At 26.8% G+C, this 27,824-nt stretch overlaps 1 protein-coding gene across 1 annotated transcript in view; it reads right to left on the minus strand.

The window, feature by feature from the left end:
• The window catches only part of LOC725885 (Krueppel-like factor 7), a 471,466-nt gene that overhangs the window by 28,820 nt on the left and 414,822 nt on the right, over window positions 1–27,824 (minus strand). The window contains exons 2-5 of the mRNA XM_026445792.1: window positions 13,319–13,489; window positions 12,951–13,187; window positions 10,679–10,890; window positions 8,674–8,900 (exon numbers count right to left, since the gene is read on the minus strand). Coding sequence (XP_026301577.1) covers window positions 8,674–8,900; window positions 10,679–10,890; window positions 12,951–13,187; window positions 13,319–13,489 — 847 coding nt within the window. The remainder of the gene's footprint in view (window positions 1–8,673; window positions 8,901–10,678; window positions 10,891–12,950; window positions 13,188–13,318; window positions 13,490–27,824) is intronic.

Genomic DNA, 27,824 nt, shown 5'->3' on the forward strand with positions numbered 1-27,824 from the left:
ATTACATATACATGATAAACGTTCTCATACATTAAAATAACATTCTAAATTAAATAAATAATTAAATAATTATGAAATAGAATAACATATCATTTAAAACAATATATCAAAATCTTATGAATCCAGACTAAATCACAATGCCCTTGTTGATCTCATCAACATCTCTATATTGTTTAGAATTAACATCTTATCCTTTAGAAGAGAAGGGAATTAAGGGAAGTCATGAAGTAGCTTTGACTATTAAATCGTCTAATCGGATCGATTTGTCGTTAAGACGAGAGTCTCGAGACGTAACCAGCGCGGAAAGAGAGAAGGAAGTGGTGAAAGAGGAAGAGAGGAGGGGAGGGGAGAAGAGAGAGAGAGAGAGAGCAAGATCCTAAGGAGAGCTGGGTCAGGGATGAACGACCTCTCGCTGGCCTGGCAGATATCTACATGCCGAAAGATCTTCGAAAGGAAAGTTCGCCGATGGAATTCGTAACGAGCCTTCATGTTGACTCGGCCACACGATCGCCCGTACTCCATGATTCGACGATTCGCCTCGTTTCGTGTCTCGGTCCTCGAATGCTTCTCGCAAGCCAGCAGTAATTAGATTCGCCAACTGAGATCAAAGTATACCGGTATTTCCATCTCTGGAAGAAAGTTCCACGGGACTTTTCTCTGCCTGCCGCCGGCCAAGTTTTTCGTCCGTGTCTTTTGCCAGCCCTCTCCCTTTTCTTTTCCATTCCTGTACCCGTCTCGTTCGATGGGATATTTTAGAGGGTAGGATATATAAGGGAACGTGTGGCTCATTCTTGATTTTAAAGATGAAATTCGATCAGAGAAATTTGAAGAAGGAGAAAAGCGATCGTTAAAATTGTTTTCATCTTTGGATGAAAATTAATACTGTTTGGATTTAAACATTAGCTAATTTAATAATAATTTTAATATTTTTTTGAAAAGATTTTGGAAATTTCTTTTAGTTAGAAAAACAAAATTTGTCGTTAATATTTTTTTCTTTTTCATATTATATATTTCATTAAAGAGAATTAATTAAATATTATATATATATTATTTTTCTGAATATTTGTACTATATATTTAATTTATATCTAATCAAATCTATCCAATAAAGTTTCATGATTGAAATTGGAAAAGTTTATGTCTTATTATATATAGCAGTTGAATTTTATTTTTGTATAGAAACTTATACAACTACCATATAATAAATAAGTTTCTTCTCAAATAAGAATTAATAATCAATTAAAATAATTATTTTCAAAATTATCATTTTATAGCTATGAAACATTTAGAAATAAAAAGAAGATTTGTATTTATATGTCTAATAAAATTATTAAATATATATTTAATATAACTTTTATCCTTAAAAAACAATACTTTATGTATAATAGAAAATAATAAAAACTTATTATTAGAATTATTGCTAAAAACATACAAATTCTTTTCTATGTTTAATATCATAGAAGATTATTTATCACTCACTCTATTAAATCTTTAGTAATTTAACAATGTATTAACGTACAATCAGATCAATGTAAATCTAAGCAATGATTACGTTTATGAAAATTCAATTTTATCCTTTATAATTATAGCACAACATTTCTTAAAATAGAAATTACAAAACTGAAAAGATAAACAGTATTTTTATTCCATCAAACACATAGTTAAATCGAAAACTGATTATCAGAAAGAAAACAGTATCGTGAATTGGATTAAGCGAGATCGTGAACGTCGAAGCATTACACGGGTCCGCGGGCGAACGATTAACCAGAAAATCCCGGGGATCCGTCAGCGGGAACATCCGTCACTGGGAAACCAATTACGACATAGGTAATAGCCGGCCAGAGGGCAGGATGCGATGGTCCTTTTCAGTTCTACACACCGACCGAGCGTTTCCAGCGAAATAAACGTTCAGTCGTCGCGATACGTGACACAGACATCGTCTGGATGCAACGTTCCAACCCATGTTAGGGGTTGGAATCCTTGCGTCAGGACGAATTCATAACAGAGTCATAATTGCGGGATGGGGCCCCGCAGTATGCATAATCCCGTAGTTAGCAGTTCTGCTTAACGATCCGCGAGAAGCAATCCCGACGTACCTGCCACACTGCAGGATGAAGGCGTCCCGGCCAACCTCTCTCTTATTACCTACCCTTCCTTTTCCTGTCTCACTCTTTTATTTCTGTTTCTTTCCCTTGTCTCGTTCTTTTACCACCTATCCGCACCGTCTTTTTCATCATCTCTCGTTAGTTCTCTTACTCTTCCTGCCTTTGCCTTGTTATTTATCATTCTGTGTCATGGTTTTCTTACGTTTCTCAGTTTTAGAAGGTGATTTAGAAAGAAAGAGTTTAAGTAGTAAAGCGTAATTAGTAAGTTTAATAGAAGTTTGCGAATATTTTTTCTTATAAGATAAATTTGAGGATTTATATTTTTCTTGAAATTTATATTTTTGTGATACTTTTTCTTAAGTATGAATGGAAAAATTTTTTCATATTGATATTTCTTCGAGTAAATTGTGAAAGAAAATTAATTATTGGTTTATTATAATATTCAAACACACTTTGAAATTATTTAAACTTAAATTATAAATTTAAAAATGTGTACAACGAATGTAAAAATGTTTTATAAAAAATATTATTTGTATTGAATGGTTGATAAATTTAAATAAAAATTAAAAATGTAAATACATAATATGAAAAATGAGAGTATTAAAAAAACTTATAATTTTATTACATAATCTAAAGATGTAAATCTAATAGAATTTTTCATTTACTTAATAATATACAAACAAATTTCTTTATATATGAATGTTAATAATTTTATCATTTATTTTTTAATAAAAATGATTCTAAGTTATCTTATATTTTACATATATATATATATATATACACATATAACTTATACTTCAAAATATATTGATTTAAATATTTCAAATAAATTTGAAATTTTATACTTAAGAATGAATTTTATACAATATTTTATAAAAATATATTGAAAATCAATATTGTAAGTTCTAATAAAAGAAATGTTTATAATTATATGTATAATAACATATTGTTATTTTAATAAAGATCGTTTTCATAATATAAATTTTAATAACTGATATTAAAGAATTCAATATTAACTTAATAAAATCTAATAAAACAGCATAATTTATATTGCAATAATTTATAGTAATAAAATATATACATATATATAATAAATTAATTATAACTCAAAATTTTATTTAATTATATTTCCATAGTTATTTATAAAAATGTTATATTATTTAATTTTTTAAGGAAAAAAATTTTTTTTGCCAAGTTTTAATCACAAAGAATTACGTTTCGTGATTTTTTTTTGTAAAGAAATTATTATAATATATGTATTATAATTTGATATATAATAAATATATTATAATCTGAGATGTATTTCATGAAAAAGAAATATATTACTTTAAAAATGCATTCAAAATTCAGTTTTATTTTCGAATCATATATCATTTCATATTTTCTCTTTCTCTCCATCTTTTATTCCTTCGAAATTCTCTTCCTTCTTCCTCTTCTATTCTCATATCTTTCTCTAGGAATACTCTCGCTAGTTCATCTACCCTAATACAGAGACTGAAATTACACATCTGTGTGCCTTCCACTGGTAATGTGTGTGGATGCAGATGTGCACATGCGGATAGGTAAATAAACACATATGAAGACAGCCGTATGCGCACGTGTAACTATTCACGTGAGTAAATATATGTGGACACATATACACGCTTAATCACCTGTACGTACGATATTATGAGGATGAGAGCGCCTGTGCCCGAAGGCGAAACATGGCCAGGATACGATGTAATGATAGAATGGATTTCGAGATAAATTTATGAAAGACACGATGCATGGAAATGTATCGCATGGTTAAATATTTGACGGCCACGTCAATGGTATATTTTATCGTGGAAGAATTTATGTCGAATCGAATTCGACTAATTTTACTTCCATTTCGCTTCATTCTCTCAAAACACCATTTTGAATTGACAGTTTGACAGTTTCAAATATGTCATTTTGAAGTATGATTTTAAGTTGAAATAGAAATTGCATATCACGAATGAAAAATATTTATGAATATCTTATTAATTTGTTGTATTCTATTAATATATGAAAATAAATAAAATTTGTTAAAGAATTATAGCAAATCTAATTTCAAAAGAATATTCCTAAATATCCTAATTTCTTTTCAATATTCAAATTATACCTTTAATTTCAATTATTTAATGTAAAATATAAATAATAATTATCTATTTAAATTTGATTCAATTAGAAAAATCTTTTGAAAAAAAAGTTGTATTTTAATCTTTCGTGTGTAAAAATATATTACAAATATAAATATTTTTCGCATAATCTGCATCATTTATTTTTTTTTTTTTTGTTCAAAATTCTCAAAAAATTTAAAAATATTCTGAAATGCTTAGTGAAATTTCTACTTTATACAATCATTCATGCAAATAAATATCAAATAATATCTTTAAATAAATATCTTTAATTAAATAAGAATTCTTTTAAAAGAATTAAAAAATAAAATTTTGTTTTGAATATAAAGGACACAATTTTATTTTTTAATGTTATCTTTTATTTTCAAATATTAGCATAAGAATTAAATTAAATTTACAAATGAAAATTTATATCGATCAAAAGATAAAGAAAAAAAACATTTAAAATCAACATTCATGTATTCCACACCTGCACTTCCGCCACAACTTCCACAAAAATAGCCTATAGTTATGAGTCACGAATATGAGACGTGATTTCGTGAGGGTAGAACTGTTCGAAGCACATGGATAATTACGCGTGTATTCACCTGAACGCATATCTGCTCTCACCAAATGGTTTCAGAAGGCGTGACGTGACAAAAACCATAGATAGAAAGAGAAAGGGAAAAAGAGGGTTGAGGCAAAGGGGAGAGGCAAAAGAAAATGAGAATCTTCGTTAATTACAATCTTCCGTCGTCACCTGCTGCTGCAACCAACTGCGAATGAAACGAAGAGGAGCGAAGGCAACATGGTAATAATGTGTTCAGTCTGTTTCTTAGTCAAAGTGATACAATAATATTTATGAAACATTTACATTATATTAGAAATATTACCTATTCGGTATCTCTTACATATTTAGTTCGTATTTTTACATTGAATATTGAATGAAACGGAGAAATGAGATTTTTGAGGATTTTTAAAATATTCATTCAAATATTATGTGGTTTTCAATTAATTACGATTGATGGGATTGTAAAAAAAAAATTTGAATTATTTTTAGAGTAATATATCGAAATAGATATGAAATCGATGTTTATTACGACGAATCATTTATAATAAAAAATTATTGATACTTATTATCAAATGATATCGAATAACGACAAATTAATTTTATATATAAAAATAAATATAATGTCAATTATTTTTTTATATTATAAAGAAAGCTAAAATCATTCTATCATTATAGAATATTTATTACATTATAGAATTCATTATAGAATATCGAATAACGACAAATTAATTTTATATATAAAAATATAATGTCAATTATTTTTTTATATTATAAAGAAAGCTAAAATCATTTTATCATTATTTTTTGTGTGCTTTTCATAATTAAATCAATATATTCTTTATTATTCTTATATTAAAAATATACTATATATATTTAAAAATATTTATTATATAATAATATTAATAATAATATTATAATATAATATCAATTATATAATAAAAGTTATTTTGGTAAATAATTTATTTAAAATTTACATATTCGAAAAATAGTATTGATAAATACACAAAATATTTATATTCAATTTAAAAAAATATATTATTTATTAAAGAAACAATTTATAGCAATTAATTCATCGATTTTTATAAAATTTTTAATTTTTTTTCATATCAGAATAAAAATTATAATCAGTTTTTAAAGTTATCTCATAATACCACACTATTCTGCAATAAGATAAATAAAATCAATTTATATGATATCGAAATACAATAACAAGAACATAATTAATTTTCGTAAATAAGTTTTATAATAATATATCTATATTAAAAAAGTAAAGTATAGAAACCAATACATCAACTTTCATAAAACTCATATCTTTCAATTTTCTTCTTTTTCCACTACAACAATAGAATCATAACCTCTCAAAATCATATAATATTTCACTCCTCAAAGAAGATAAATAAAACCAATTATCGTATCGAAATCCGATTAAAGCGAACATCTTTACCGCAGAAACATTCTCATCAAGAGATAAGCGCAACTTAAGTTTAATACCACGAAGTAGCAAACAACATATTTCCCCTTTCCTTTCATTGATCGAAGAAAACAAGAGGGATAGAGATTACCTTCGATGCTATTAAACATGTATCATCCGGTTTCGCGCACGTGGGCCTTGTGCATTCATCCGGCCGCGTATACATGAATCGAGTAACCAAGCTCGTGGTACAAGCCCGAGCACAACCTCCCTTAATTCAGCTTCGTAATTAATTATACATTGTTATTTGCCGCGATAAGGGAGGCAGGGAACGCGTCGGGAAATTTATCCCCTGCCGCTCAACGGGATACGTCCGCGATTGTTTCTCGTTCGTTCCCCTCCACCGACAAACGTTGGGGATAATCGCGTGACTAACGATTAACTGAATTGCGAAGAAAGGGCGCGCGGTGTCGCGTGAAGCGCGCGAAATTACCGAGCGATATCGCGCGGAGACAGACGTATGGTGTAACGTTTATTAATGAGCAACGTGGTGTATTCGATAATTGAATACGTGCGTTATCTTAATTGCGGAAAGAAATGATAAATGTTGGTAAAAAGAATAAAAAGATTTCTTATTAATCAGTCATTGAGAAGAATGAACGAATCTGATTATTTAACAAAAACGGTCTATATAAAAGAAATTCGTTTGTATGAACAAGTTGATCTTTAGATTGAGATTGAATTTTTTTTATTATCACTTAAAATTCAGATCAAAAATTCGTTGTTTGGATAATTTCTATGAAAATTTGTTTATTTTCATTTTTATAATTATAAATTTGATTATAAATTTAAGATTTTTGCAATGATTATGTATTATACAAGTATTCAGATGAGTATTCATATGTATATACAAGTATTCAAAGATTTAGATTAACTGACAAATTATTCTGAATGTGTTCTTTTTATGAAAGAATTTGGAAGAATGAAAATAAAAATGCATTTGCAAAAAGAAATTCATAAAAAAGTATTTAGAAAAACATTTGGATAAAAATTAGATATAAAAGAAAATAGAAAATTCCATCAATAAGATACATGGATTTGTGAGAAAAAAAGAATTTGACTAAAAAAATATTTGAAAAAAAAAAGACTTTGATATAAATTTCGAGAAAATTGACAAATTAATTTTAAATTAAATTAATTTTAAGTTATATGAAAAATTGCCTAAAAATGTCAGTAGCAAAAGATATAAGAATAGAGTTGTTTTGGAATTTTGAATGAATAAAGATCATTGAAAAAATGATTTGATAAAATATAGAAATTTATAAATGAATATTTATTATTCTAAAAGTTTGCGCTCGCTTTTAAATCACTTTATATTATAGTGAATAAATTTAATTTTTTAATTTATGATATATAAATTTTTAAATAAGTTTTTATTGCTCTAACTTCAATGGAATAATAATTATAAATTGCGATTTCTTGTAGTAAATGTATATTATTATTTATTTCTATTTAATTGTATTTCAAAATAAATAGTAATAATAGATTGGATGAATGTAACAATTCAATTATATTAATTATTTTTATTTTTAATAATGAATCATAATGATTTTCTTCTATGATTTTTTTTTTTTTAGAAATATTTCGGACATTATTAATTATTAGGAAAATAAATTATTTATAAGAATTAAATAATAACAAAAATTTTGATTGATTCATATAATAAAAATAAATAATGGATTTGTGATACTTTATATATGTTGAAGAAGGAAGAGTTAAATAAAATTATATATTAATTAAAAAAAAAAAAAATAAAATAATCATGTTTAAAGATCAACTTCAATTTTCTAAATAGTTTCTACTATCAGAGCTAAATAACACGTGAATCGCTCTATCTTTCCATATGTTTAAATATAAACGGAATTTTATCATGCTAATTAAAAATTATGTCTCTACGTGAAATAGATAGAGAGATAAAATAAATAATATCCAAAATCTAAAATTATATTTTTTTAAGTTAGATATGTAAGTAGGCAATCTCAATTGCATGAATATATATTATTAATATCAAATAGATTATTAAAACTAATGGAATTTTTCAAAAATTTATTTAGTTTAAAAATCAACGAATAATAAATAATAATAATAAATAAATAATAAATAGCTTGTAAAGGAATAATCTAACGGTGTATTCGTCTTAAGAATTCTTCTATAATTCCTCGTACATTAATAACAGTTATCTAAGGACGATGAAAAAGGAAAATTAAACTATTTGGTGAAAAAATTCCTCACGGAATGTTAATCGAAAGCTCTTCGTTTCCAACATGCTGTTGATTGGTCTGTTCCGTCAAACTTTTTGCCGTTACGCTTCTTTCTTTTCTCTTTTTTTCTTTTTTTTTTTTTAACTCTAATCAGAAATTAATCGATCATTGGCAACCGGTATTATCTTGGAGAACAGTTAAGAACTTACCTGTGTGCGTCCTCTGATGAGCTTTCAGATGTGAGCTCTTGGTATATACCTTCTTGCAACCCGGAAATTGGCATTTGTGTATCCTGCGCTTCGTATCAGGTGGACTGTGCTCATGGCTCCTCGCATGGTGCCTATTAGCCACGGTGCTCGCAGCCGCAGTTGTGCCTGCATGTGCATGTTGCGTGCCTGCAACTGCGGGGTAGCCATTCGCTGTGACGGAGATCAGTCTGGAAGAACAATATAGATATTTTGCATTTATATTTTGAATTGTCAAATTTTTTATAAATGATTTTTTTAAGGCCAGTCTTTTCAATGAGTTAATCTCGTACAATGATTTGTACGAAATTTTTATACAGATTTTTATAAAAAGTTTTTTATAAAGGTTTAATTAAAATGTTTTGTGATTAACAGTTACAATTAAAAATATTAATTATTAGATTAAGATATTAATAATTTAATCTTGTAGGTAATCTCGATTACTGCGAATTGAAAGGAAATTCTAATGTTATATTTATGAAACAAAAACGAATTTTTATTTTTATTGAAAAAAATTTTAAGCATTTCAACAACTTTAATAATTATTTCAGAATTTTTTAAAATTTCTTAAAATTCAAAGTAAGTCGATTCAACAAGTTCGAGAAAAGTTATAATTAACTGTAATACTAAAAAAAATATTAGCTATTAAAGAAATATTATTATACTTTTTTATAATATTTGTATATTTTTTAAGTTTTTAAAAAAATTTTTAATTGATTCTTTTCTTTATCAAAAATTCTCTTCTTTCAGAGAAAAGTATTTAGAATAATTAATTTCAAAATCACTTCTATCATATTAATATTAATTCTATGAAATACAATCCTTTAAAACACTTTGTAAAGCAAAACTTAATAACTCGATATTGGATGTTATGTATGTATGTATGTTATTTCAAATGATGAATAGTTCACTACGATATTATTATTCTATTATTCCATTAATTCTATTATTAATAATTATTAATTCTATAAATACTATTTATTCTATAATTAATTCTATAATATAAACCTCTTAAAGTTATTAGTGAAATGGAAACTAATTTGAAAATCATATTATTTATTATTTAATAAATAAATGAATTATCTTTTTATAAAAAAAATGTAATTTTAAATATAACTACTTATATATGTAAGATTTTAATGTTTATATTTTTAATTGTATTTAGTTATATATTTTATATATTAGATATCTATAATTGTATTTATATTGTTATTTTGTTAATTTTATTAAAAATTCCATCTCAAGTTTTCAATAATATATGTATATATTAATTTTTTTATTCTTGTTTATATATATTAAATATTTAATTTTATTTTAGCTTATTATATTAGAATATTTAGTCTTATTCATCACATTTTAAATCAATATAAATCAATATATACATATATATGTATAGATACAATAATATAAAGATCTTTTTACAATATCTGATAAGAAAATTAACCTAATCTGAAAATTCTGATTTTAATAAAAAATTTTGTATATATAGAACGTAATAGATTATATGTGTAATTTTATCGTTAACAGATAATTTCATTAATAGAATGAAACTGTTAAAATTTTAATCTATTTTCATATTTTAAATATAATTTCTTGATACTTTCTACAATACAATAATAATAATATTAAATTTCATATTTAAAACCATTTCATATTTAAAATTTTATTCTATATTTTACATTACAAAGTTTGTATGTCTTTAAAGATACGAAAAAATGCAAAAACAAAAAAAATGATCTTTTACTAAGAAAAAAATTACATTAGTTTTCATTATTTTTTATGTTATATAAAGTTTCAATAAAAATGAAAAATTAATTAAAAATAGACTTACTTTTAATAATTTAATATAACTTATATATGTATGTATATATTTTATGATTAATTATATGTATCAATATTTTTTAAGCATATAATAATATTCAAAACACAGCGAATTTGAAAGAAAGAAAAAAAGAAGAAATTCATTTACCTTGCGACACCCTGTGCGTTGCTAGTGGTAACCCTGACGATAGCGCTCCTGCCACCCGTCCCGTGAAGGTTGAGGTTCTGTACATCGAGCATAGAACTCCCGCTCGACGAGTGACTGGAGTTGGAATGACCTTGACCCGAGCCCGGACTCGATGGTGGTGTCAGGATTTGACCTTCGCTTTCGCATCCGCTGTCCTCTTCCTCCTCGATTTCCTGGTGCCGGTAACGTAATTCATTACGCAACGGGATTACGATAACGGAGGGAAGGGAGAGCCTCTGATTAAAGTGCAAGCAACTGGTTAAAACGATATCGAACATCGATACCAACGTGGCTCCACACGAATCGATCAATGCCAAATGACCCCGTAAACGGATTACATACAATCCAACGTACATAAATGCGTGGCGTGTGTGTACACGTATGCACGAATTACACAAGGTATACAGGATTTACGCGATTCACGGCGGAAAATGGAAAGAATCGTAATTTGTATATAACATTGGTGTTTGACGGTAATTGAAATTTGACGGGCATTGTACGCCGCTAAACGACATAGCTGTCTGAAAAAGGGTGGGGTAGAACCATAAACGCAGGTGTTCTTGTCGTGACATGTATTCCACTCGCAATAATTAATTTTGAACGTTACTTTCATGAAAATGCGAATTTAATCATTTGATTCGAGTTTTGATTTTGAAACTTATTGAAAGATCATTATATTGATATATAATGGTATATTAGAAATATTTACACTTTAATCTTTGTAATTTTTAGTAATAAATGTAGTTGTGTATTATTTCATGTTTATTTTATCATTCATATAATTTTTTTATATTCTTCTCTAATAAAACTTTCTCTCTCCTTCTTTTTCTAGTATTTATCATTTTATTTATATCTTCCTTTTTTTAACGTAAATATAAAATATAAATTAGATTATTTCTAAATTTTTATGAAATTCATATAAATTTTCTTTATAAGATTTTATTTAAAAATTAAAAAATATCTGGATTTCTAAATATTATAACATATTTTAGAAAATAAAAAATGCAAGATTTTTATTTTAGAATATTTTAATTAAATATATTAAACAATATTTTAAACAAAACAATATTGATATATTTTATATATTTTAAATTTTTTAATTTTTGGAATATGAATAACTAATTTATATCTTCTATTAATGCTTCTATTTCTGAAATTTATTTATTTCAATTCTATTTTGATACAGAAAACTAATGTATTATTAATTATATATTTTTTAAAAGTAACTTCTTTTTATATAACATTTTGTTATAATAGAGCGTCCAAAATATGTAATAATAATAATTAAGAAATTTTTATATATATAATCATAGAAAAAATTTAAGTTGAATTTTTCAAACAATTAAATTTTATCCAGACAAAATCCGAAATAATACACAAATATATAGAATAGTAATATGGTTCATATTACCATTCATATTACCATTTCAATTTTCATGGCCGTTATGATTCATAACAAAAAATATTTCCTATGAAATTGAATGGTTTCAAGAAGAACATATTTTAATATTATTAATTTTTTTATCGAAGGATGCGTAAAAGATATTAATATTTTTTTTTTAATGAGATCATACTTTTTATTGCATTAGTTGACAGTTTACAATTTAATATTCTCTAAAAAAAATATTTATTTTATGTCTAAAAATCATTAATTTAGAAAATATTTATTTTATTATAACTTAAAGTTTGTAAAATATATTATATGAAAGATAAAAAAATATTCTACATGTTTTGCTTATTTCTCATATGATAAATTTTATAAACTTTAAATTAAAATATCTTTTAAAAGATAATAATCTTTTAATCTTTTAAATTAATAATTTTTTGACAGAAGCAATAGTTTTTTTTTAAAAAGATAAATCAAGTGTATCAACTAAAACAATTAAAAATATCCTATAATCCTATTTAAAGAATGATTTATATTTACATCAATGATTTATATTTATATATTTTCTACATGTTCATCTAAAACAAAAATACATCCATTGCATAATATCAGAATATGTCTTTCTTGAAATGTATCATTGAAATGAAATTTTTTGCTATCAATAATAATAATAACATAAAATAAAAATATCTGATAAATCATTATGTATAGTAAAAAATATATATATTGAAGAAAAAACATTATTAATACATATAAAATAAAAATTTCTAGTATAAAAATATATATATAAATTTGTTTAAAGCAAAAGATTCGAAAGATGAACATGCAAATCCGACTAGGACGCACCTCGTGCTCCTCGTCCTCTTCGAGGTCCTCGCTGGGCTCTTTCTTGAGAATGAACGCCGTGCACGAAACAGAAGGCGAACTATCCCAAGAACACGCCGAACTCGATGACGACATCGATAAGGAATCGAGGTGCCGGTCCAGAAGATCCCTATCACGGCCATTGTGGTTGTGATCACCAGGACTGAACTTAATATCGTCCAAGCAGAGCGTTTCTCTGTCTTCCGACGACGTCGTCACCTATATTGCACGATCACCAGCGAAAAAAGAAAGAAACGACTTTGACACGTGGTTCCAGACACATTTGAGAGTGAATGGAACTCGAAAAGCGACCTCGAAAAATTTCTTTATTATTGGATGTAGATACTCACCTCCATTTTGATTGGTGATTCGAATTGTGCGTTGGCGGTGCCAGTGGTCGCTGTCCACGAAATAGGAGGCCTGAAGAGATTCCAGGGTGCTGTATCTAACTCTGTGGGCAACTTTTTGTACGATTGCAGTTTCGGTTCGTCCTTCAGGTACCTCTCCATCTCGTAGCATGTCTGAAATAAAAAAAAAAAAAACAAAATTAATTTAAAATTCTTAAAAATTTATTATGAAATCAATTTTGTATAAAAATTTTAATTTTAATTATTTAATCATAATAATAAATGAATATTTTATTTAAAAAATGTTTTTCAATATTTTAGAAATCTATTAAATATAATCGTAAATAATTCAAACAATTTTATCTTAAAATTTTATCAATAAGATTTTAATGATATTAATGATTTTATATTTTATATATTGATTTCATTGATAAATGCTTGGATGATTTCACGAGTAACAATTTCGATATATTATATAAACTATATATTTATAAAATTATATTATCTATTATATAAGATTATTATTTATTTTTATATTTTAAAGTAAATTTAAAATCTGTAATGAATAAAAATAACATTTTCTTTGAAGAAGTATGATTATTATACTATAAGAGATTTTATTGATTATATTGATTTATATTGATTTATATATATATATTTAATGTATAATACATAGTTCATATATATATATATACACATATATATGAAAAACTAAAAAGTTATATACAATTATTTAGATTAATTTTCTGATATTTGTAACTCCAAACAATATTATAGATAACAAGAAGTTTTTCAACTTTGTTATTTATATATCGTTTTATAAATATATATTATTAATATGAAAAAATTAATTCATGTAACTGTATATAATTTTTTAATTTTTCAGCTCTATAAAAATATTTTAAAAATATTTAATTATTATCCTTATCATCAATATTTTTATTATATGATAATCAGTGAACAACAAATTTCGACAAGAATTCATCATATGACGGAATGCAATGAGGAGAAAGGAATTTGACAAGCGTTGTGGCGTGAAATTGCGGAAGGCGCAGAGCGAACTATCTTTCAAGCGTCGTCTACGTATCGGATGTCTGCGAAACCTTTCGATCCGTTCGCGAGGTAAACACCTGCGGCGATACGAGAACTTCTCGAGACAGCGGCAAAATTATCTGCAACAGCCAAGCGACCGTGTACGCGAAAACACATCCATGCACCGCGTCACGTCGTTCGACATAGCTACTCGTGAGTTACCGAACTTCCTTATCCCTCTTCCTCTTTTACTTTCAACCCTATAGGCCATGCCAGTCTACTGCAATTCCTTAGAGATGAAGTGCAAAGTTGTACCATACTTTGGTCTACATGAGGAATTAATTATATGTGAACTATGCTCCGCAATAAAATTACATTGCCATTGGCTCACTATTCTTTGCGAATCTTTTGTCCTTTTTTGTGTGTGATTATTTTTGTGAAATCAGTGTTGTGGAATCGGTATTTATTTTCTTAACTAGATGAATTATTTTATGCAAACAAAAATTCATAATTATTGTGATATAATTAGAAGAAAATTTTAAAAATGATATATAGAGTAGTCTATCAGAAGTTATTGAGAAATTTATCTTCGGAAAGTTTAAATTTAATTGATTGATCGATCAATTACTATCATAATAATAAAAACATTTATTATCTAATACTTTATTTTATTATATAATTATTAATCTATTATAAATAATAAATTGTGGAATATAGAATGTATTTTGCCTCCATATTATTCCAAATCAATTTTTCAACTTTGCATTATATTTCAATCTCCAATAAATATACTTTAATAAAAGATTAAAAAGTTTCTCAAATAACAACTAAAATATTCAAAAATAAAATTTCACTTTCATTTAAATATGGTAAAATATGCTACAAAAGATTAATAATTAAATTACATAAAGAAATCAATATCAAAGTTCCCTAATTTAAATATTAAGTTTCATTGAATAATTTATCTTGTACAAAATGAATGAATTGTATGAAATGAATAAATAAGTGAATCAATTTTATATGAATTTCTAATCTCTGTAACTTGCTAACTACATCTTAGCCATTGAATTATCGAAACTCGAGATTCTCAGAAGTCAATGCAAATTCCTGGAAAGGGAAAGGTCTGATGCAACGAGAACAAAATGTTCACCCTCCCCTGTCTCTTTGTTAGCACTATCAGTTGGCTCTAAAATAGCCTTATAGAAAAGAGGAATTATTGCATAGCGGCGGCGGAGATAAGTGGTTTCATTCGTGAAACCGATGAACAAAATCGTTCCCGGTAACCGTTAGCGGTGGTAATAAATTGGCAGAGAATGCCCGAAGGAAGACGCTTACTGGTACACGGTTACCAGTTATCACGGCAAAGCCTGTGGCAAGTAAGGAGAGTAAAATGTCTTGGTTCGATTCGACCGCATAATTTATTACGACTAGAAGATCGTGTCGCCAATAATTAATATCCCGCCTTCGATAATATCTTTGAAGATTCATAAAGACGAAATACTCAATACTATTTTCTTGAAATCGTTGAGGAATTTCGAATTAAGATTCATTTGGGGTACAATGAATAATTCTATTCTGCGAAAAACAGTCACATTGAAGTATGAATGGTAATGAGAGTTCGGCTTGAAGATCAACAAAATTAAAATCTTTGTGTTTTATAAGAAACATTCATCTTGATAAAGTCCATTTATTATTGTGAATATTTTGAATAGCTTTCATTTCGAGTATTACGATATATCTTCTTTTTGGAAGAATAATAACGCTATTATTTAAATTTCTCGCCATTATACTGTCGCATAAATCATCTAATATGAAAAATCTTTAGAATATATTAAAGAGAGAAAGAAATTTAAAAAAAGGAATTTATCAAAGTATATATAGAATATGAAAGTAGTATAGTATATATATATATATATATATATATACTGTATATATAGTATATATAGTATATGTATATATACTATATACAGTACTATATATACTATATACTACTATATACTATATAGTATATGTATAGTACATGTATATATATATACTGAATATAATAATTAAAATTTGAGAAAAGATTGTTTGAAATAGATTATTAATTGTGGAGGAAAATTTTCTTTGAATACCGTGCAGATACACAGAAAACTATTTATAAAGCAAAAACTATAGAAGAATAGAATAAAATAATAATATTCATGATTGTTTATATTGGAAAAATTTATCAAAAAAATTGTTTTTAATAGCTTCATTTGTGAAAAGATTTTTAAAAAATAAGAAAAATAATAATAGGTAATTTATAAGATAAAACTCTGATAAATAATATATAATAAAAATTATAGATAATAAAAATTATAGATATATAGTTGATATTAATATAATATATTCATAATTTTTCAGACATTCAAAAAGTATATTATAGTTTATAAAAAGTGTAATTATTGACTTATCATAGATAGATTAGTTATTAGTCATTAATGCTTTCACTATAAAATTTTCGTTTTTATTTCTTCGCTTTTTAAACTATATATATGGAAGTTATATACTAATTCTATTAAAAAATATTAAAAGTAAGATACTTGATAATAATATTATTTTATTAAATTAAAAAAATATTTTAAGAAAATAAAATGTATTATTGTATTCTTCTTTAAATATTATAATTTGAGAAGTAAGAAATTTATCGATCGCAGTATTAAAAAAAAATCATAAAAATGCTATCAATTAATTTCAACAAAATTTCCAAGTAATTCGATTATAAGTATGAAAGGTGATTCATAATAATAAAAAAAATTCTTTCATTTAAATAAAAATTAATGAAAAGACATATCCTTAGAAAATAATAATAAATCTTTATTCTTTATTTTTAAAATTATATATTTATTTTTCTACATATTCATCATTTACTGCAATACATTTTCGTTAACGCTATATTAGTTTTTATATTTATATTTATATTCGTTCATAAAAAAGTCTTAAAATGATTTCTTGAGGACAAATTTTACTTCTTCATCACATGAAATAATATTTCCTTTTCAAACGTTTCTTTAATTTCGAAAGGTGAAAATCATTAGATATCAAATTTGGATTATGACGAATGCGGTTTGCTAGAAAAAACTGATTTTTTCATGGACGAATTACAAAAATTAATCCGTATAATTCATTATTACATGTTTCAATAAATCATAAATTCACTTTTCTGATAACTCATATTTTACAACGTGCTTCGATTACAGAAGAATTATCAACCTTCTCCTTCCATCAGTTTCGGTCATTCGAAATGCCCGACACGCACGAACGGATGAAATATCCCAATGGCGCGCGAAAATCCGGAAATTCGATTAATCGTTGAACAACGTCCATTACCGGTTTTTCTTCGTTCCACAGTGAGGTACTATAGGAAATTCAGAAATTGCAGTCACGATACGCGGGAAAGGTCGACGGTTAGTAATTATCCGCGCAACACCGATCACTATGATACCGGGGATTTCCCGATCATTGTAACGCTAATTAAAGCGGAGAGACAGCACGCGGGTCGCGGTCTGCAACATCGTCGTTGCATTTTGATAGCCGACAGTATAACAATCGTTCGATGAATCTGCATATATACTATACCGAGAACCATGGTTATAAATTGTTTCAACGGTGCGCATTGACGAGTGGAGGAACGCTTGCGTTCCTATGTTGTAAATATAATGAGGCCTGCATTGTAAAATTTGACACGCGGAACCGATGAATTACAAATAGTGGATCCGTAACAATTACCGGACGCCCGAAGCTTGATCTCGATGCGTTCGATGGAATTAACTTAATGCATAACGTTCGATGAAATTACCGTCGAATCGATGTTTGTTGATTCCAAGAAGCTTGTATTGGTTAATTGGAGCAAGCTTTCGTGTAAATAAGAAGATTGAAAACATAACTAATTATACAAAACAAATAATTAACAAAACAAATATGCATATGTAAGTATTTACATATATATATATTTTTTCTCATTTTTTGAAATTTCTAGCAATTAAATGAATAATAGTTATTGTATTCCATTTAATTTCTTAATAATTGAATATAAATAATTAATATAAGTAATATTAGTAATTTTCTCTTTCGAATATCTTAATTATTATTTTATTACTCTTTATATACTTTGAGACTAAAAATATATAAGATAATAAAATAAAAATATTAATAAGTGAATTTTTGTGAAATTATAAAAAGCTTAGAATATAATATATAATAAATTTGAGATCAAAGTGGACTTTAAGGTAATATGGAAGGTTGAAATATAAAATATATTTTTTTTTATATTTTGCCAAATTTTATTTTATTTTTTACATTTTATATTTTGCCAAAATTATAGAATCTTAAATGCTATTTGAACTATATGCTAAGGTGATTTGCTATCAGATAAAGATTTGATATCAGTCTTAACTTTAGGATTACATATCAATGTTATAATTTAATAAAGGAACATGAAGACTTAAAAAGATGCTTAGTTTGCTCAGAAATTAATCGTCCACGTGACATTTAGTTTCGTTCGGGTTGAAATTAAACCGGACGAAGGTTTGTCAAGTTGACGTGTAGGGATTTTTCGCAAAGCGAGAAAAATGGCGACCCGGACGAAGTTATAGGGTTCCGTCTAATATTGCTGCTTCCTTCACCAAGAAAAATAATCGTCCTCAGTCTGCTTCATTATTCACGATTAAAGTTCGTCCAAGAAGCGGGAACGAATAACGGCGTTAATATAACTTAGAAAAGAATTTTTATCACCAAGTCTTTGAACTATTCTTCCTTTTTCGTTTACTTGTCATTAATTGACATTGAATCATTATTAAAGATTCTACATTCTACTTCTCTCTTTAAGTGAACACAAAATTCATAAAGATAGTAACAATGATTAAAATGCAAAATTTTCAATTATATTAATCTATTAAATTTTATTAATTTTTTTTATATATACCATTAACCATTTATATATATATATATACGAATTTTTATTGATTGAATTTTTATAACTAAAGTGATAACAAATAAAAATAAATCTATAGAAAAAAATATAAAAATGCTTGTCATATCATTAAAAAATAACATTTATGAGATTACATTTATGAGAAATTGAAAAAAGTATAAAAGTATATATATCATACACAATATCAAAGTAAAATATTTATTATTATAATTATATACTAATTTGTTTGTGTTCCATTTTTTAGTTATATAAAAATATAAATTTGAATAAACATTCATAATTCTTATTAATGTATAATGATATATAATTATTATATATATTTGGTGTTTAGAAATTTTATTTCATTTCTTTCATTTTCAGATAAGGCTAGAATTACTAAGTTGCAGTTAAATATATATATAAATTGTATTATATAAAAAATGTATAATTATATTTATACATGAAAATAAAATCCATTATTTTGTTGAATCAGGTTGTTTAATGTGTAATTTTAAATAAGTATGAATAAAAAAATTTGATTCAATATAATCTTCAATGTGATATTTTCACACGTGTGAAAATATAGGTGCTAAGATTTGCAGCCAGACAATAGCATCAGTCAAGTATATATGGCCATGAAATATGAGAAAGACACGTCATCAACGTTCACAATACTCCTTGTCGTAAACAATCGCATGAACAAAAAAAAATCAATAGAGATACTCAATATTCCATCAACAAACATTCGCCAGTTTAATTCCATTAAATTGGAATTATTGCGTAATAACTTAAAGTTCACTACAAGATCGTTAATAGTCCTTTAAAGATTTTTCTATGATGTAAACATAAACGATTGAATCATAAATTTCACTAAATTTCATCTATTATACGATGATTTTATAAGCTTATAAAATTTATAAAATAATTTATAAAATGTTTATTTATTTAGGTACAAGGTATATACATATATATTTACTACAAAAATATTCATTTGATAATTAAACATCGATTATCCAGATAGAATCTTTGACTATGATCATTATTATATACAAAACGTTGGTATAATTCATAAGATTCGTTAAATTTTTAAGATTTCGTATTATTTAAACATATAATTTCATTCAGATAATTGACAACGATTTTATAAAAAAATCGTATGAATTGAACAAAAAATAATTCTACGTACAAACATGAAACTATGGTGAATTAAATTTTTCATTTCAAAAAAATTAGATTTAAATGTATACAACACGATTTTTCTCGAAAACGAAGATTAAAAAAAAAATTTCTGTTTCCTTTTTCTTGCACTTAGAACTATCTTTTATCAAAAATTAATCAAATTCATTTTATTATTCAAAAAAAAAAAAATTTAGAATGTACGAATTTTATTTTATATATTCGATATGAATTCCATTCGAGTTATTCTATGCATTCTGTTACATTTGTATTATCTGTATCTGTATTTATATCCGCATCAACGATCCTTCTCACCATGTTCATATAACACGATCGATCACACGCGCTCCATCAATGGAAACATCCACGTTTGATCCTCTCTATAATATCTCTGTCCTTTATCGATCCTGAAGGCCTTCCCACCAGAATCGCTCGAATGCATGTTCGAGAATCGGATAGATTATAGTGCGGAATCAGGGAAGTGGAACACATTGCGCAGACGTGGTGCGAGTAGGCAATATCTTCGCACGTTGTTCCGTGTTTCAAAGTCTCTCGAATCAGATGCGGACTGATCGTGGCTGTAAGACAAAGCGGCTGAAACCGTGTGTGCAATGTCGCATCCTTGAAGGGCTGTGTAAACAAGTGGCTGTATGTGACGCGATTCTCCGCAGATCTGGCTGTAACGAGCTAGATTCCGATATGCACAAAGACAACACCTTCTATTCGTTCATAACGAGCGAGGAAAACTTGAAGAGGAATCCGCTTCCTTCAACGTTAATGCTTCTCGCTTCGCCATCACACTGAATTCCTTGGTTATTCTGCTGATGGCAGATTCGAGATATTCTCGGGTTTCTCCTTTATGCGATAGCGCTAACTTGGCACGAAAGATATTCGTTATTCGTATTATCTTGTATTTATGTTTCAATAATTTTTTTGGAATTCAAGAGAGACACAAATATGATTGTATATAATACCATATAAATATATATCTTTTTATTTGTTTTTATTAAAAAATTTTTAGTTTGCATTACGAAATAAATATTTCTCTCTTATAATTAATTTATATTTATATATTTTATTAACTTTTCTGTATATTTTTGTCTAGTAAATTAAGCAATTTTATACGACGTTTAATTTTTAATTAATGATTAAATAAATTTAAATTATGTAGATAAATACAAAAAAATGAAAAGTTTGAATCTGTTATAATCCATTTGGAATAAAAAATATATTTCTGTTTGAATGGACTTTTATTAATAATTAATCTGATAAATTAATTTTAATAACCCACAAGATTATACTATAATATTTTTCACAAAAAATACATAAACTTAATAAATATTTAATAATTAATTTAAAATGTATATATTTAATTGTTTTATTTATCGTTTCAATTATTAATATCGATTATAATCGATTAATAAGAAAATATACTGTATATACAATACAATAAGGAATATATACAATCATAAAAGGAATCATAAAATAGATTCAAAAAAAAATATAACAATTCAAATTATAATCTTTTTTCTTTTACATAAATTCAAAACTTTTCAATTTTTACTATCATTTAAACAAAAGAAATAGAAAAAATAATCCAAGAATCTCAATGTTCAACTTATGAGAAATTTTAACTATAATAATATCAATGAAGAAATACAAAATCGTTAATTTCTGTCAAAACGAATAGGCGAAAAAATAAAGAAGGAGAGAAAAATCTTGTTACATCGGGAGAGATAAAAATGATTGTGATCGCTAGCTAGACGAGAGAAAATGGTCCGCGTTTCCAGTTATCGAGTCATTCGTAGATTTGGCTGAATTTTCTTCCCGATGCAATTCAGCCTCTTTTCGAATCTTTCTTTTCTTCTAGAACTTGGAATCCCGCATTACTCAGCCTGAGGAGACGCTTTGACAGTAATGATCGAGCAACCTAGGGGACTAGGCAGTAACAGTAAAATAAACCACTCTCGAGAGGACACGTCTCAGACGCTGAGAACATTGGAAACGCGGGGCTAAAGAGGCGGAAAGAACATTAGAGGTTGTGATGGACGAGGAAAGGAGTAAGGGAAATCGGATTCGAACCAGGTTAGGAAAGATAGGATGGAGTTTAAGATTTACGTTCAAATATTTAAACACGTCCTATCCTGAAAGAAGATTGATTTTAACAGGATAGAATACGAAAGAGGTATCCGTATCTTAGCACCCAAGGATTTGACGGCGACGATTTTCGACTGAGATTCGGCATGGAAGACCTCAAACTTGTGGGATCGGATTTTCGATTCCGCAATACTCATGTTTGTGACAGTGAAAGGTTCAAGGTTCGATAATTCAGATTATCTTAAACATGAGGATGTCGACGTGAATGAGTTTAAACTTGGATAATATGAATATCTAAAACTTCAGATCTCGAAATAGAATTTCCAAATTCTAATAATAATAAGAAGTATTTCAAAGTAATTTCTTTCTTAATTAAATAGATCTTCTTGTTATTTTTTAAAATATGTATTATTCTGAAATATAAATAATATATTCGTTCTTTTTTTCCTGCTTATCATCTTCATTTTTATATCCTAAATATTTGATTTCTTAAATAATTTAAAATTGAAGAGAGGTGGCTCAAAAATGTCTATTTATTTCTCTTATTGAATATTTGAGATTAAATTATTTTATAAAATAAAAAAAAATTAAAATTAAAGAATAAAATAAATGTGATTTATATAATATCAATTAAAATATTATTATTAAAATTATTATATTATATTATATACTATTAAAAATTCTATTATATATATAAATTATACAGTTCAAGATAATCGTAAAAATTCTTTAAAAAATTAAAATTATAATTTTAATTTTATCTTTATCAACGTTAATTGCCAATATTTAATACCATCATTTATTATATTTTTTTATCTTATCATACTCATATTTAAAACACAATTACAATTCTATTCTATTTTAATTTATTTTTTTATTTCTTAATTTATAACAATTAATTTACAACATTATAATATGAAATATAAAATTCAAATAAACAAATAATTCAAAAAAATTTCTGCTCAAACAATTACAATATACAATTAAAAATATTATAATAATTTAAATAAAACTAATAATAAAAATCTCTATTGTAATGATTTAAAAAATTCAAATGCAGCTATAAAATCATTATAATTCACAAAAATTTAAATCTTTCAAAAAATCAAAAAAAAAAAAAAAAATTAGGATATTAAGAGAAATCTTTAAATTATTGCAGACACTAACTACTATCTTTTGGATATAAGCATAGATACAATCTCAGAAGCGTAAATAGATGATCTAACGCTAAAATCATGATCAGAAACATCTTATCCGTTTTTCACGATTTTCCATTGCGTCTGTTTGGATTAGAAGTTCCGCAGTAATTTTGCGTCACTGTCATTAACAGAGTCTTTGGTCGAGAGAAAATGAATGATAACCCAGGCCCCGGTCTGGCGCATGGAACCATCAATGCTGTTCAACCTTCCTACGGAGGCCAGCACGGTGGCAGACTGCCAAGTCGTTAAAGAGATTCCTGCAACTTTAAAGGTGCCGTAAACCCGCGAATTTATCTCATCCTTTCCTCCTACTTTTCTCGAGTTTGTACCACTGGCCAACTCCTCGCCTCTCTTCCCTCAACCAACCAAAATTTCGGCGAAAGCATCGCACATGGGGGTCCTTTTTCTCCTCGCGCCCTCTTTCTTTCTTTCTTCGTCCTTCATGATTGCGAAAGAAAGACGGAAGTACGACAAAGAGGCGGGGTCAGGTACATTCCAGGGATATCAGGATTTCGTTCGGGGAAACTGATTAAATGGAATATATATCGTGTCCTGGTTCCAAGCTACATACATGTACGGCTACAATCGGAGGAGATACGAAACCGCACGGCGACACTTTGTCGCGCGGTGGACAGGATTTACGAGCATAGCCCTTTAGGCGTTTGAATTACTGTCTCGATTTTACGAAATCGGGAGAACCGTCGAACAACCAGACGCCATGCCAAGTCTCTTTCTTTACATGTGTATATACTCCGTGCATACGTGTATTCCTGTTGAAATGTTCGACCATTCCCAGATTTATCGCGTTGGAGAATCCGTGAGCACTGTGATTAACGATCGCGAGGGGGTGATCGCGGCATTTTCGAAATGCATTCATGAGCTAATGGGTTTGTATGATTGGAGACAATGATGGACGAAAATATATACATAACTTTCAACTTTTGATTTTTAATAATTCTGTAATAATAAAGAATTATGTTAATCGATAGCATATATAAATAATAGCTGGATTTGAAAATAGAAAGATAAAAAATTCTTTTCAAATAAAAGGATACTCAAATTTTGTTGATATAAGAGTTAATAAGTTTAAATTATTGAGAATTTCTAATGTAAAATTCCATTAATCGTTATCTTGAAAATCTATCCCAATTCTCGTCCAATGAGTCTACCAAACATGAATCGACTAGAACGCCAGTGCAGAGAATTAGCATGAAAACCGCGTCAATTTGCTCTCTAATCTCTCAAATCGTATCGTGCGCACATGCGTAAAACCTTGTTAATCGAACGAGATTCCTTGCCCATGACGCGTTGCTCGATGGGTCGATATGCAACCATATTTCATCGACGCGTGTCTCATCCCACCAAAGTGTCTCGAGGGAGCATCAGCGTTTCATTCAGAGGTTCGGTCTTCTAATTCGATTATGAATATTCGAGCGAACGTCGAAACTCTCCTGTTTGAATTCGATCGAGCGGCTTTTAGAAGCGATTCCGCGTGAATAACCTTTGAATTAGATTTCGAAGCGTTCAATACAATCGTTTTAAGACACGATTTGCACACTTTAACTATTTAGAAATGTCAATTCATTAAGAAAAAGTCTGATGAGCTTGAAGTATATTATTTTAAGAATATTTTCAGCAATTATTACTTATTAGTTTTAATTTTCAATTTCATATAAAAGTATTCTTCACGTATATGTTTCATTGATTGTGAGATAAAATGATATAAATCACAAATAATCAAATGTATTCAAGTTATTTAATAATAATTATTTATTTGAAATATATTTTATACCATTATGTTTTATATTAATAACAAATTTAATGAGAATTTATACAATAATTTATATAAAAAAAATTTAAAGATGTAGCGATAAAAAAAATCACGTTAAAGGTTCATTTCTTTTTATTTATCATGAAAGTTTCGTTAAAATGATTAAAAATATTATTTTCAATTATTTTTAATTGTTTCTTATTAATTATATAAATCAATCATTGACTTACATTAATTAAGTATAGTAAATCAATAAAAGAAATATATATATAATCAAGCACTATAATTAATATTTAGAAATAATTAAATGTGAGTTTTATAAATTTATAATACAATAATTGCCTGTATATGCTATATGAGAATTATAAGTAAATCAACAATTTTTCATTTTAATCTATAAAGTTTATAATATATCATTTAAAAAAATGTCATAAGATGAAATTCAATAATTCACATGATAAAATATTTTCTAATGTTATTTCTTTCATTTAATAATAATAATATTTAATAATAAATATATTCTAAATAAATATACAATTGAAATATATAAAAAATATTCATGATTTTCTAATTTTAATAAATAAATTCAATTGAGAAAGAGTTTAAGAATTAATATGTAAATTACTAAATAATGCATTTTTGTTTTCCTGAAAAATTTTATATTCTCGACCTGTGATATTTTTCATAGAGATGTATTGCTTTGCATCAATTATTTCGATAATATTGCTGACCTAACAAATGTGTTTTGTTTATTTTCAAAGAATATTCATTGTTATCACGTTTTCACGCATAAAAAAAGAATATTATGTCGTGATAATATTTATTAATGTAATTTCTTTTTTGCAAATATGGGAATACTATTAACAGCAAGTTAAAAGATAAGATAGAAAAAAATGAAAAAATATTTATAAAAAAAAATTAAATTCTATTGCCATCTAAAGAATTAAATTTTATAAAATTTTAGTAAAAATTAGTAAATAATTATTAATAACAAACTATAGAATAAAATAAAAATTTTTGATAAAAGAAAAAGAAAAAGAAAAGAATGAAATTTTAATAGCAATTAATATTTAATATTTCAAAGTATTTATATATTGCAAATAAATTATACTACTTTAATTTAAAAAATTATCATTTAAAACTATCATTAAAATTATTATTTTAAAAACATCAAAACATTCTTATAAGAAGATAATAAATCATTGTCTGTATAAATAAATTTAAATTTAAATTTAATAAAATATTTTTGAAAGAAAATTTTCAATTCGCCAAACAAGAGCATCTCCTTCATAAATTAATCCATTGTCAGTATATTTTTCGATTTTTTTAAAAAATGCTGGAACAGATTCCAAAGGAATTAGTCATAAATCTTCCAAGTTTTCTTCACAAGATAAATCTTCTGGCACGAATTACGGTATCAGTTGTCTACATCACGCGCGCTTCAAGCATAAATGGAACACCGAAACCTAGTGTAAGAGTAAAATTCGCGATTCGATTTTCGTTCCGGAACCATCCGTATCCTTGTCCTCGTCTTGGCTGTGGCTGTCGTCATCGTCGAGCCACAGCTTAAAGTTATGGCTTCCGACTTCGTCGAAATAACGGACCCAAAGTTTCTCTGGTCTCCGGTGATTTACACGGTTGTACATCCACATAGTTTCTGGTTTTTCACTAGTCCGCGACCCATCACAATTTCTTCTTTTTCGCATCGTTGAATCCATCGCGCTTGAGGACGAAAAATCAAATGAAAAATAAAAAAGCTCGTAGTTTGTGATGATCTAGAATCTATTGTGTAATTTTTTATACACGTAGGTTCTTTTCTGTACGTGCAGATTTTCGTAGAATTTTTCCAAGGATTTTCGCACGCAGAAAGGGATGACCTCATGAGAGATAATAGAGAGATAAAATGACCACCGAAGAATGCAGATGACGTAAAGAGAATGGAAGTAGGAAAATGAGAATAGTGATGTAATGTCTGTACCAGTAGCAAAGCATGTACCATATCGTGTGATATATCGTAGAAATAAAGAATGAGAAATATTGAGTTGGATTCATATATATTTATGTATATTATATAGAACACATGAATTTGTCTCCAGAATGACAGAGAAATTTCTCACTCGTTCCGTTTAATTCTATTTCTTACTTTCAATGATATTTAAAGTTTATTATTTTTTTCAATAGCTCTCTCTCACTCAGTTTCGACACGCACCGGATTAATAAATGTGATCTACTTCGTCAAAAAATATATGTTACATAATATCATTTCAAGTTAAAGTAGAAAAAGCAATTGACTGTTTTAGC

This window comes from Apis mellifera, linkage group LG1 (assembly GCF_003254395.2).
Source record: "Apis mellifera strain DH4 linkage group LG1, Amel_HAv3.1, whole genome shotgun sequence".
NCBI lineage: Eukaryota > Metazoa > Arthropoda > Insecta > Hymenoptera > Apidae > Apis > Apis mellifera.